General features: G+C 55.4%; 2 protein-coding genes across 3 annotated transcripts; both read left to right on the top strand.

The window, feature by feature from the left end:
• The first annotated feature begins 1,241 nt into the window (after positions 1-1,241).
• Positions 1,242-11,750, top strand: NXF1 (nuclear RNA export factor 1). Of its 2 annotated transcripts, none has more exons than XM_045039463.1 (21): positions 1,242-1,418; positions 3,240-3,423; positions 3,644-3,797; positions 4,380-4,463; positions 4,572-4,676; positions 4,773-4,853; positions 4,973-5,042; positions 5,190-5,278; positions 5,407-5,514; positions 5,646-5,755; positions 7,763-7,799; positions 8,109-8,177; positions 8,311-8,312; positions 8,448-8,555; positions 8,662-8,720; positions 8,825-8,940; positions 9,065-9,107; positions 9,695-9,767; positions 10,303-10,485; positions 11,193-11,253; positions 11,373-11,750. In XM_045039463.1, the coding sequence occupies exons 1-21, from the start codon at positions 1,391-1,393 to the stop codon at positions 11,409-11,411; spliced, it is 1,803 nt and encodes a 600-aa protein (XP_044895398.1). In that variant the 5' UTR covers positions 1,242-1,390; the 3' UTR covers positions 11,412-11,750. The 2 variants fall into 2 exon arrangements, with proteins under 2 accessions (XP_044895398.1, XP_003993577.1); XM_003993528.6 differs by having other exon boundaries at positions 1,244-1,418; positions 8,257-8,312.
• A 149-nt stretch (positions 11,751-11,899) lies between these two features.
• TMEM223 (transmembrane protein 223) lies at positions 11,900-13,062 on the top strand. Its single transcript, XM_023239966.2, has 2 exons — positions 11,900-12,248; positions 12,650-13,062. Exons 1-2 carry the CDS (start codon positions 11,933-11,935, stop codon positions 12,940-12,942), a joined length of 609 nt encoding a protein of 202 aa, XP_023095734.2. The 5' UTR covers positions 11,900-11,932; the 3' UTR covers positions 12,943-13,062.
• Positions 13,063-13,080: the final 18 nt, after the last annotated feature.

The raw sequence follows: 13,080 nt of genomic DNA, 5'->3' as shown, positions 1-13,080 counted from the left end.
TCGGAGGGGGAATCGGGACCCCAGAGGGGGTCCTTGTTTGGTAGCAACTTCCAGGACCATCTCTAGCAGTATTTGTACCTGTTTTAGCTGCATCCTCTGACCAGCTGGCCCCGTTTTTCCTTAAGCTGGATGACACAGGAGCTCTGCCTGCTGCAAGGAGTGAAAGGCGAAGAATCTGTTCCCCGCTCCAACTGAGGCTCTTGGTCCCCTCCAAGCCCCTCATCCAAGCCAGTCACAGGAGGATGGAGGCCTGCGTGGAATATCCACCCTCTGGGGAAGTTCATATGCTTCTTGGCCAGGACCCACAACCAAGTTTCTGAGGTTACTGGAGTCCCTCCCCCCCATCTCACACACCCCCAAAGCAGCTCAAGCTACAGGAAAACAATAACCATACACCACGCTGGCCCTAGAACTTTGGCGAGGGTCGGGGTGGGAGGGTGGGGAAGGGTCGCCTAGGAGAACCTATGGCTTTTCTAGCCAAGGCATTTTACTAGGTCCCCTTGGCCTCTGTTCACTTGCATCCTCACTGTCTTGCTTGCATCCTCACTGCCCAGTTGACACAGAATGTAGGTCTGGCCCAGCACGTCTGTGGTGGGTGAGGAGGCTGTGAAGACAATTGCTTGCCAAAGTCGGAAGTGCAATGCTCCTTTGACTCGGCAACTCTTGGGAGGATGTGGAGATCGGAAATTCATTTATTTCACAAATGTTTGTTGAGTTCTCGTGCGTGCCAGGCAGGGTACTGAGCCAGGGGTTAGAGAAAAAAAAAAAAAACACCCATGAATTTGTCGAGGACCCTGCCCTCTTGGGGTTTACGTGCTAGTTTTCTATTGCCTGATAATCCATTTTATAGATGAGGCAAGCGTGGTATATATCCGCAGCTGGCAAAGGGTTGGGCCGAGACTTAAGTACTGAGGTCTATGAACAATTACTCCCACTCCGAGGCCCGGGCCTCCCATTCCTCGGAGGGCCCTTCGTGCGACCCCCTTTCTGTTCCTCTCGGAGTCCTGGGCTGCACCAGCCTCCTATGTGCTCCGGCGCTGGCCCCAGAGGTGCCGGCCTAGCTGATGCCCGAAGAAAGAAGAAAGCAGACTGCGGGCCGACTGGGCCCGCCCCAACCTTGCGCGAGCTGTCCGCGCCCGGGTCTCTGGTGGGGGTAGGCAGAGGCGAGCTCCGCCCCGACCCAGCTGCCAGCCGAGTGCGCACGCGCAGCGGGCCGCGCTCCTTCGGCGGCACCGCCCACCACCGGGGGACGTCGGCGGCGCGCGACGTAGTTCGCAGGATAAATGCGGTGGCGCCGGGCGTAGGAGCGATTAGGCTGGGGTGCTTGGGTGTTCGGACGCTTGGCGGGGTCGTGGCCCGCGCCTGAACCTGCCCTGTTTCGCGCTGTGCCATGGCGGACGAGGGGAAGTCCTACAACGGTCAGTGCTGGCTCTCTGGGCGGGAAGCGAGGCGATCTGGGGCCCGGTGGGCGGTGCCGGCCTAGGCCGCAGCCCCGGGGCGGGAGGCCGCGAGGGGCTGGGTGTCCGCGGCGGAGGGGGGGGGGGCCGGCGCGGGCCGGGGGCGAGGCCACCCGGGGGCCCGGCCTCCATCGAGGCTGAGCGCCCGAGGCGTTGGCTCGGGAATCCTGGCGTTGCGTGGAGCTTCGGCTTGGAGCGGGTGGCTTGGCGGCGGGGTGGCGAGATTCCTTTGAACTTTGTAGGTGGTTGATGCTTGTCAGTTCAGTTTGGCGGCCAGACTCTTCCTTTAATGTGAGTCAGTGCCCGCCCAGTTCATCGGCTGCCCGTGTGCTGCTTTCCACCTCGTCCAGTCTGTCTTGCCCCGCCTCCCCTGCGGCCTTGGCTTTGGCTTAATGTTTCAGACCTCCACACCAGCTCCCTGTGCTAGTCCGAGCACTACACTGGATTTTAGTCCAGAATAGTGGGTAGGAGCGCAAGAAGACCGAGGTTTGAATCCTGAGTTGTCTTCACTAAGCTTGAGTGAAGTCCACTCCCGGGCCTTGCTTTCTGTCCCCGTAAGGAGGTAGTAACAGTGTTTATTTTCTTAGTGTGTCCGTGTATGTGCTAAAATGAGATCATTCATATCAGGTGCCTGGAGCATAGTGCCTGACACTGGAGAGAGTTCTCAGTGAATGTTAGCTGTGCCTTCTATTCGTTATTCCCCCCCCCCCCCCCCACCAGGGTCATTTCTTAGGGTTCATTGTTTGCAGAGTACTTACTAAGCAAGAGGCAGATCTTTTTAGGAATCACAGACCTTTTTTTTTTTTTTTTTTTTTAAATAAGCCATTCCTACACACCAGGATTCAGAAGGTCATGTTACCTGAGAGCAGTCAAGGACCCTTGTTAAGCTCCCTAGCTGTCATTAGAACCTGAGTCTTAGGAGTTGTCTCCTGAGTTAAAAGGCATTTCTGGGGGCACCTGGGGTGGCTCAGTCATTTAAGCCTCCGACTTTGGCTCAGGTCATGGTCTCACAGTTTGTGAGTTTGAGCCCTGCGTTGGGCTCTGTGCTGACAGCTCAGAGCCTGGAGCCTGCTTCGGATTCTGTGTCTCTGTCTCTCTCTGCCCCTCCCCCATGAGTACTGCTCTGCCTCTGCCTTGGTCTCTCTCTCAAAAATAAATAAACACTAAAAAAAAAAAAAAAAAAAAAAAAGACTCTTTTAAAAAGGCATTTCTGGCCAAGGAAATGAAGAGTTCACTCCCAAAACTTCAGAGTGGCAGTTTGAGAACAAGAGTTTTTAAAAAGCCTTTAAATTGACCACCTTTGTAACCGTATGCCGTTTGTCCTCTGTATTGCAAAAGTATTGTTTACTGAAAGCTAATGTAATCACTGTGATTGGTTGATTTTAGAAGATGTGAGAGAGGTCACCACCCAGAGTTTGAGAGGGGTTAAATAGATTTGGGAGGCTAAACAAGCAAGTTTCAGGTGAATTTCCCCGGGGGTCCGAGTTGTGTCTAGTTCTGCTTTGGGTCCGCTCACACTTCCACATTGTGCTTCTCTTCTCTGTTAGTTCCAGTTTCTGATTCCTTTTCCTAAAGCCCTACACTGTCTTCCAGTAACATTTCCTTCATGCCGCCATGCCACAGAGAGGGTTCTCTCTCAACAGACAGAAGTTTGCAGGGAGGTGGCCCCTGTAGTTACTGTGTATCTCATCCGATAGCAGGGTGCTGGATACTGTGACTGCCCCAACAAGGTAGCTGGACTGGCAATGTACTTTCTAACTGATGTTCTGCTTTTAACCCCAGAGCACGATGACCGTGTTAGTTTCCCTCAAAGAAGAAAGAAGGGCCGGGGTCCCTTCCGGTGGAAATATGGTGAGGGGAACCGCAGGTCTGGAAGAGGAGGTTCTGGCATTCGGTCTTCCCGCCTGGAGGAAGATGACAGAGATGTAGCGATGAGTGACGCCCAGGAGGTTCCCCGAGTACGATAGTAAGTAACCAGTTGATCTGGTTTGAATTCAGCGGCCCATTTGTTTGATAAAGCTCTCTTACTGGCCACGTCATTTCTCTTTCCACCTGGAAAAGTGAGGGATGCCAGGGCCAGCTTCCTGGTTGAGCAGTCTTAGCTGTAATCCTGACAACAGTGTGGGCAGGCCTTGGAGAAGACATGCCTAGTGTTTGTGGGCATTTTGTTCCCTGCTTCCCCATAGCAACCCCTATGCTGTCCGACCCAACCGTCGAGGTGACAGTTGGCACGATCGAGACCGCATTCATGTTACCGTGCGGAGAGACAGAGCTCTTCCAGAGAGAGGAGGGGCTGGCACCAGCCAGGACGGGACCTCGAAGAACTGGTTTAAGATTACAGTGAGTGTCTGGGGAAGTGGATGTGCAAGGGAGACAGGGAGCTGGGCTCAGAATGAAGGTTTCTACTTTTCACATGACAAAATCTGTTTTCTCCACAATCAGGTGTCTCTCCTTTCTTCTAGAACACCCAAGAGCAGGTTAAGAAAAGGAGTAGGACAAGCAGGATGCTGGGGGGCAGGGATGGGGACACCATCTAAAGGGAAACATGAAAACTGGTTGGGAGGTGGAGTAATTCCTCTGAATGTCTCCATTTGGCTCAAGCCAAGTGTGGGGCTTCGGGTCCCTTAAGTTCCCTTAAGTGAAATCATGACCTTAACCGAAATCAAGGGTCAGACACTTAACTGACTGGGCCACCCAGGCACCCCAAGAAATGCTAAGTTTAAATGGACAGAAAGGAGGGCAAGGAATCCATGTCTGGCTTGAGTTAAAAAAAAAAAGAAAGAAAGAAAGAAAACAAAAAACTTTTAACTGGCCCTTTCTTTAGAAAACCTTGTGAGGGTCGGCGGAAGGTGTGAAAGGAGTAGACTGGGGCTGCTGGTCAGCCTTCGTTCCTCACTGTTCCCTTCTCTTTCTCTCGTCTAGATTCCTTATGGCAGAAAATATGACAAGTCATGGCTCCTGAGTGTGATTCAGAGCAAGTGCAGTGTCCCTTTCACCCCCATTGAGGTGAGATAAGGCCTGCGTGGCTGGCTGGGCACCAAGGAAGGCGAGGGGCCAGCTGGACCAGGGGCCCTGGGCTCCCGAGTCTCATGTTCTTGTTTCTTCTTTGTGCAGTTTCACTATGAAAACACACGGGCCCAGTTTTTTGTTGAGGATGCCAGTACCGCCTCTGCGTTGAAGGCCGTCAACTATAAGATTTTGGATCAGGAGAACCGAAGGGTGTGTGTAAAGGGCCTGGCGTGGCTGGGGGTGGGTCTTGGGCCTGCTGCTTAGGCCTCCCCGGAATTCAACCTGCCCTCTGTGTCTTCCCTGCAGATCTCTATCATCATCAATTCTTCTGTCCCACCCCATTCTGTACAGAACGAGCTGAAGCCGGAACAAGTAGAGCAGCTAAAGGTGAGGCAGGCTCGCGTCATGTTTCCCTCCAGCCCTCCCACTTCCCACGTGCACTCCTGCCACCCCCCCTCTCCCCACAGAGCCCCAGTGACCACCGGCCCATTTTCCTTCCCCTGTAGCTGATCATGAGCAAACGATATGATGGCTCCCAACAAGCGCTTGACCTGAAGGGCCTCCGTTCAGACCCAGGTATGGCTGATAGCTGTCCCGCTCAGAGAGGTGGGGACCGAGCGGGGGGATCTGTCAGACGGGGACGGTTTGAGAATGGTTTGGTACTAACTCTGACCTGGGAAAGCCCTCTCAGACTCGCCTTTCCTTCCTTTCTGTTTCCTGAAGACTTGGTGGCCCAGAACATTGATGTTGTCCTGAATCGCAGGAGCTGCATGGCGGCCACCCTGCGGATCATCGAGGAGAACATCCCCGAGGTGAGGCCTTTGTCCCGTTTTGAGAGGGGAGGAGGGCGGGGTGGGGTGGGTAGGATGGGGTTGGGAGGCAGGTGCGTCTCTGAACCCTCTGTTGGCGGCGCTTCCTCTAAACTTTCCTCTGCCCGCAGCTGTTGTCCTTGAACTTGAGCAACAACAGGCTGTACAGGCTGGATGACATGTCCAGCCTGGTGCAGAAAGCACCCAACCTGAAGATCCTCAACCTCTCCGGAAACGAGGTGAGGCAGGAGAGCCCGGTTGTGGGCGGGGTGAGCAGAGGGGGGCCCCCGGGAGGGAGTTTCCGAGCTGGGACTCTCGCCGCCTCTCCTTACCGGGGTCTCTTGCCCGCTCTCTGTCCCTGTCTCTGCAGTTGAAGTCCGAGAGGGAGTTGGACAAGGTAAAAGGGCTGAAGCTGGAAGAGCTGTGGCTCGACGGAAACCCGCTGTGTGACACCTTCCGAGACCAGTCCACCTACATCAGGTCAGTTGTGGCCTCTGTCTCCCCTCCCGGGGACCTTCACCCCCTGGGAGGCTGAGCTAATGCACCCTGACCAGCGCCCGTCTGCAGGAGCTGTGCAGCCCTGAGCTGGAGCCGCCTGTCCTTTGGGAGGATCACGTGCTCCTCCCTTCGTCTGTCCGTGTGTCCCAGCTTGGCCCCAAGGTCTCCTCTCCTTCCTTCTCACCTGACTGCCTGTTCGCTGTCCTGTGGTCTTGCCTCTTCCTTCCTGAACACTGCCTTTTCTAGAATCTCCCTACCCTACTGTTCCAGGAAGGGCACCTCCCTTTTTCTACCACGACCAGGGGGTGTCTTGCGTATGCCCCGTACGTGGAGCTGCCTTGTGCTAAGAGCCCGGTATTCCTGGGCTGAGAAAGCCCTCCCTCCCCGGGACTTCCTGTTGATGGGCCTTCCCTTCTTTGTCTCACGACGGCCCCTCTTGCCGTGCCAAGAGGGACTCTCCTCTCATGGTCCACGTGCCCAAGGCTGTTGCCTGGGCTTTCCCACTCGTGCTGAGGTGGAGGACTCCTCGGAGCTGGTGCCATGCAGTCTGTCTCTCCTGCCCGGAGCTGTGAGCTGGGCCCTCCCTGGAGAAGAAACCTGGGTTCCCCAAGCCGTGTGATCAGAGCCGGGGCCCCGCCAGCAGGCGAGGGCGTCCCAAGGCAGGTGCTGGGCGTGGAGGCCACGGGGGCAATGGCTACCAAGGAGACAGAGAACTGACCCTCTCGGGGGGCGCTGCCCCGCCCTCACTCACACACCTCACGTCACCCTGCTTGGCCCCGGAGGATGGCTGGTTAGCCAGAGACGGGTAAGATTCCTCAGGGAAGGAACAACCTAAGACAGGCACAGTCGCAGAGGGGCCATCAGGAGAGAACTTGGGGGCCAACAGAGGTGGGGCACAGACCCTCACCCCCCCAACTTTGCAGGGGCCTGAACCCTCAACCTTCTGAGGGAGGTCTCCCGCCCCCATGGCTGCTTCGCTTCCCACGCCCAGCTCAGATCGGGACCCAGGTAGCCAGCAGAGACCTGGACGACAGCAACTGCCCTCTCGCTGCAGCAAGAATTTGTTTTCTGTTTCTACCTTGGACCACAGGGAAAGGGGCAGCTGAAGGAAAAGGCTGTGTTGGGTGTCTTCTTCCCTTTTTCCTTCCTCGTTCTTCTAAATGCCTCCTTGCCTGATCGTTCTTTCGCCTTTTCTTTGCTTCCTCTTTCTTTTCTCTCTCTCTGCTCCCCCTCTGTCTCCCCCATCTCTCCCCTGCCCCATCCTACCTTCTCTCTTCTTTTTCCCTTTTCTTTCTTTTCTTTTCTTTTCTTTTTTCTTTTCTTTTCTTTTCTTTTCTTTTCTTTTCTTTTCTTTTCTTTTCTTTTCTTTTCTTTTCTTTTCTTAATTCTCTTCTCCTCTCTTCTCTCTTCTCCTCTCTTCTCTTCTCCTTTCTTCTCCTTTCCTTTCCTCTCCTCTCCTCTCCTCTCCTCTCCTCTCCTCTCCTCTCCTCTCCTCTCCTCTCCTCTTCCTTCGCCTCACCTCTTCCTAAACCCTGCCTTGCTCATCTCCCTGCCCCAACATCCTGTGCCATCCCTGTGGTGTTTCTGGTCTTGGCCACGGCCAGACTGGGCAGAACTGATGGATACCCGTTGAGGCAGCGGAGCCCCTGGGCTCCCACCCCATTCCCTCCTCCCGGGGCTGCACAGGTGAGTAGGTGGAAGGTAAGGGGGGCAGGGTGGGGAAGGACGTCCTGGCTTAAAGCCCGGGCTGGGAGCGCCGTTCTCGTGGTGCTCGGATCAGGCAGAGAGAACAGGGTCCGCCTTCAAGGCAGTTGTCTCTGGGTGCCCCGGGTGAGGTGGGGAGTGGGGCCTCTCTCCCAGGAGCTCAGAGGCTGGCGGGAGTGAGGACGGGAGGGGCTGTCCCTGGGGCGTTGGTGTATGTGCTCCTAGAGCAGCTCAGGAGGCACGGTGGCTCTGAAGCATCACTCACTTCTGTCCTGTTCTTGACAGCGCCATTCGCGAACGATTTCCCAAATTATTACGCCTGGTAAGTCCGCAGCTTTTTTAACTCTTTTGTCACGAGCGTAGCCTCTCCCACCCAAAAGGTCCCGCCTCACGTATGTTTGTATGACCGTGAATTTGGAGACATGGAGCCCTTGGAGAATCTGGCAAAGGTTATAGAATCTTTCTTCCCAGAGAAACGCCTGTAGACAAAAGTTGCACCTATCACAGCTCCTGGGATCTTCTCCATGTCTCTTTGGCCTCTGACCCCCTCACTCTTAGCTCTCCCATCTAATTACTCATCCAGCCTTTTTCGTCTCTGTTTATGCTGTCAACTTCCACTTCCTTTCTGCAGGATGGCCATGAGTTACCCCCTCCGATTGCCTTTGACGTTGAAGCCCCCACGACGTTACCGCCCTGCAAGGTAAGAAGTGGGGCAGAGTTAGAACTCGTGTGGGGAGGAGAGTATAGGTTACGGGATTCCGATACCTGTTTGCTTCCAGGGAAGCTATTTTGGAACAGAGACCCTGAAGAACCTGGTCCTGCATTTCTTGCAGCAGTGAGTATTGCCGGAGGACCCCTGAGGCTGGGGAGAGGTGGGCCAGCCCCAGTGCCGCTCACTCGGGGCAGCTGTTGGGTCGTTCTGTGGATCCAGAGCAGGGAATTCAGACTGGCCCTTTTGTGGTTCCCGCAGGTACTACGCGGTGTATGACTCTGGAGACCGGCAGCGGCTCCTGGACGCCTACCATGACGGGGCCTGCTGCTCCCTCAGCATCCCCTTTACCCCCCAGAACCCTTCCCGGTGAGTGTCACTGCCCGGGACCAGCATTTCTCGGCAGATGCAGGCTAGCACCTGCCAGCATCCATCCCACGCTGACCACCGCCTCCTTTTCCACTTATCCCCCTAGAAGCAACCTGGCCGAGTACTTCAAGGACAGCAGGAATGTGAAGAAGCTCAAAGACCCCAGTAAGTGTGTGATGTGAGCAGAAAGCCTGGGACGGAGGTGGGAAGGAATCGGTCACAGGGCTCAGGAGTGTGTGGCAGCCCCTAACCTTGGGTTCTCCCCACAGCCCTGCGGTTCCGCCTGCTGAAGCACACGCGTCTCAACGTGGTTGCCTTCCTCAATGAGTTGCCCAAAACTCAGCACGACGTCAACTCCTTTGTGGTAGACATAAGCGCCCAGACAGTAAGCACCTGTTTCTTCCCTGGCCGGAGCCTGAACTTAGGGAAGGAAGGGGCGGTCACGAGGCACGGGGGACTTAGGCTCCGGCGGGGAGCCCACCTGGTGACTGACGCTGCTTCTCTTTCAGAGCACATTGCTGTGTTTTTCCGTCAACGGGGTCTTCAAGGAAGGTGAGAATCTTGGTGGAGTCTGGAGTTTGCAGAGTGGGCCCCTCCTGCAGCTAGATTTTTTTTCTCCGCACTCTCGGCTTCTCGGCTACCTTCCCTCTCCTCCCCTGACCTCCTCCTCTTCTGCCCCAAGCCATCTTCATGAGGCCTACCCTCTCCACCTGTCTTTCCTGTCTGGGATATGGGACAAACCTGAGGATTAGGAGGACACAGGCTTTGGTGTCAGGCAGATCCAAGGCTCCATTCCAACCTCGGTCCCGTGTGCCCGTGGCGAATTTACATGAACTCTGAGCTTCAGATTCTTTATTTGTAGAAAGGGGTACTAGCCACCCCCTAGCGGTGCTGTGGGGAGTAAGTGAAGGGCTTGCCGTAGGACCTTGCACACAGATGTTCTGTGGGTGGGCTAACGGGTGGTTATTGTCCTCGCTGGCCCCACATTCCTCTTCACCTCTGCTCCCCTGTACACACGCAGTCATCCGTCTGGTCTACTTGAGGCGAGTCGTATCAAGTAAGACCGTGATGGGAGAAGCTTTCGGTGAACACAAAGCGTGGCTGATCCTAAGGGGTCATTGCTGTTGTTAACATTACAGTGGATGGAAAATCTCGGGATTCTTTGCGAGCCTTCACCAGGACATTTGTCGCTGTTCCTGCCAGCAATTCAGGGTAAGTGTTTGGCTTACCACATGGGGTCCCAGTCCCAATCCATGGCCAGCATGTGGGAGTTGGTAGGGGCGGGGATGGGGGAGCCGGTCCTCAGGATGTTTTCAGAATTTCAGAAAGGCTTGGGGGGGGGGGGGGAATCAGGAGGAAGCTCTCACAATGGTGGTGAGCTTGGCTCTGGAGCCAGGCTGGGTTTTTCATCCTGGCCCCACCACTTCTAGCTAAGGGCAAGTTTCCTCGTCTGGAAACTAGTATATTTATTTCTGTGGCCTGTCGTGAAGATAAATGGGGATGAGAACTGTCCAGAGTTGGGGGAGAATGTGTAATTCTAGTGTGTTCGGTAGAGAACCGCTTACACGGGTTGTGTGGGAAGGGTCGTAAATGATAAAATGTAATGACCAAGAGTGGGGGAGGGGTTCTTTGTGAATGCTGAAAGAACCTGTCGAGTGTAAGAGCGTCAAGTATGAGAACAGGAATAAAGTTGGGAAGATGAGGTGGTCTGTTTGTCCAGCTGCCTAAAGTGCTTTTTGTCCCACAGGCTGTGCATCGTAAATGACGAGCTGTTTGTGCGCAATGCCAGCCCTGATGAGATCCAGAGAGCCTTCGCCATGCCTGCACCCACACCTTCCTCCAGCCCAGTGCCCACCCTCTCCCCCGAGCAGCAGGAGATGCTGCAGGCATTCTCTACCCAGTCTGGCATGAACCTTGAGTGGTCCCAGAAGTGAGTGCTGGGCATGTGTAGCAGTAGGGGGAAATGGAGGTAGGGGTGGTAGTGAATAATGAGTGCTCCTAAGATTTAAAAAACCAGAACTTATAAATACGGTCCATAAAAAAATGTGGCCTCTGCATAAATCAGCATCACAAAATTTAAAGCCCAAATGAAGTCTCTTTGTATATACTGTTTTACAACTTACCTTTTTGTCTTGTGAACATCTTTCCCTATCACTGTGTGTGTGTGTGTGTGTGTGTGTGTATTTTAAATGCTTGTTTATTTTTGAGAGAGAGAGAAAGGGATAGAGCATGAGCGGGGGAGGGGCAGAGAGAGGGGGAGACACAGAGTCTGAAGCAGGCTCCAGGCTCCCAGCTGTCAGCACAGAGCCCAACATGAGGCTCAAACTCACCCTGCAATCATGGCCTGAGCTGAAGTCAGAAGTTTAACCGACTGAGCCACCCAGGCACATCCCCATCACTGTAAAAATCACCTTCCTCCTTTTGACAGCTACTTAGTAATCCTTTGTATCCAGTAGGCCATTGATAGACATTTGGATTGTTACAAGTTTTTCATTTGTATACACAGTGCAAGAATGTATATAATTGTTGGCACACACTGGCAAGTGTTGCTATATAATGGACTTTGAAGTGGCATCTAGCCATCAGGGTGAGTACCTTTTGGTTCTAATGAAGGTGCCTGTTCTTCCCCCACTGCAGGTGCCTCCAGGACAACAACTGGGACTACACCAGATCTGCCCAGGCCTTTACTCATCTGAAGGTAAGTTTTGGGAATTCAGTAGCAAAAAGGCCAGAGATCTCTGGGCCTTCAAGAGGGTCAGGCAAGCTGGGAGTGGGGGAAAGGGGCTGGCTCTGCTGACCTTTTCTCTTTTTGCTAAGGCCAAGGGCGAGATCCCAGAAGTGGCGTTCATGAAGTGATCCGTAGTCATGCCCCAGAAGAAGCCCCCTGTAAAATAGCCCTTGGATATTGACGTCTCCTTGTCATGGCTGTCGTTTTCTCCTCTCTGGCCCCGACCGACCGAGGCCACCCTGTGACTGTGACCGTGACCGTGACCGAAGAGAATGGGCTGCCGGATCCCTCTCCTCACCTGCCTTCTGGGAGACTTCTGGAAGACTTCCGGAAGATTGAGCCTCACTGGTGCCAGGAAGCCAAAGCTTACTTTGTAGAACTGACACTAAACTACCGAAGGACCTAGGTGCTTTGTGTACTTAACCCCAGAACCCTCCTTACTTTTTAAGATAAAGAGTGATATTGTATTTTGTGTCACGCGTGCTAGATTGTTTTTGCCCCGCCCCTGCCAGGAGGTGGTGCGGGGGCGAAGCCTGGCGGGCAGCCCTCCCCTCCCTCCCGGGGCTGGACCCAGGCTGCGGGCAGGCGAGCGCTGGGGGCGGGGCCCGCCTGCCGGAAATCCCGCCCCAGAAGCAGCGCCGCCGTAGTTATGGCGGCGCCCGGGCGGCGGTGGCCGGTGCGGCTGCTCCTTGCGCTGCGGCCGCTGCCCGTGCACCGGTCCTGGCACGCCGCGGCCCCGTCGCGGGACGTGCTGCTCTTCGAGCACGAACGGGGCCGCTTCTTCGCGGTCCTCGGGCTGTTCTGCGCGGGCCAGGGCGTCTTCTGGGCCTCCCTGGCCGTGGCAGCTTTGGCCCGACCCCCGGCCCGGGCGCTGTCTCCAGACGCGGAGTTCCCGGACCGCGGCCGCTCGGACCTGCGCTCCACGCTCTGGCGCTACGGCCTGGCGCTCGGCTGCGGCGCCATCGGTAAGGCGTGGGCTGGCTTCCCACCTTGGGGACGTGGGGTGGCTGGGCACGACCTTCCCTGCTCCGACAAGGACAGTGAGGGACTTCCGACCCTCCGAGGCGGGCAGTACTGGAGGTGGGAGGGCCTTGAGCCAAGCTCTCGGGCAGGCCTAGAGTGAGGTCAGCCTCTCACTCTGCGAGCTTGAGCAGTTACACGGTCCTGGACCCGTCTCCTTGTCTTTAAAATGGGGGTGGACATTAATGTTGTTGGGAAGGAATGACGGAACCCAAGACCCCGGGGTAGAAGAGGAGCTCAAGAAATGTTACCGTCGTCGCAATTGTTTTAATCTGGGGGGACCGGAGAGGTTCCTGCTTAGCTCTCCCGCGAAAATGCCCCACCCCAAACTTTGCTCTTCCTGCAGGTACCCTGGTACTTGGTGCCGGTCTCCTCTTCTCCCTCCGTTCTGTGCGTTCAGTGATGCTATTGGCTGGAGGAAAGCAGGTGACCCTCACCACTCACGCTCCCTTTGGCTTGGGTGCCCATTTCACCGTTCCTTTGAACCACGTATCCTGCATGGCCCACCGTGGTGAAGTCCCTGCCATGTTGCCTCTGAAGATCAAAGGCCGGCGCTTCTACTTCCTCTTGGACAAAGCTGGACACTTCCCCAACACGAAACTCTTTGACAACACTGTGGGTGCCTACCGCAGCTTGTGAAGAGACCACCGCGGATGGCTCAGCCCTCCCAGAGGGGAATAAAAACCGGACCTCGGGGATGGGGGGTCACCCAAGGGGGCCCAGGGTGCATTAACAGCAAATAAAAGAGCAGTCCATGTCTGTTTGGCTTTCGCTCCT

The sequence above is a fragment of the Felis catus genome, chromosome D1 (genome assembly GCF_018350175.1).
Source record: "Felis catus isolate Fca126 chromosome D1, F.catus_Fca126_mat1.0, whole genome shotgun sequence".
Lineage (NCBI taxonomy): Eukaryota > Metazoa > Chordata > Mammalia > Carnivora > Felidae > Felis > Felis catus.
Note: the sequence above shows the minus strand (reverse complement) of the source record. Positions and strands in the feature narration are given on the sequence as shown.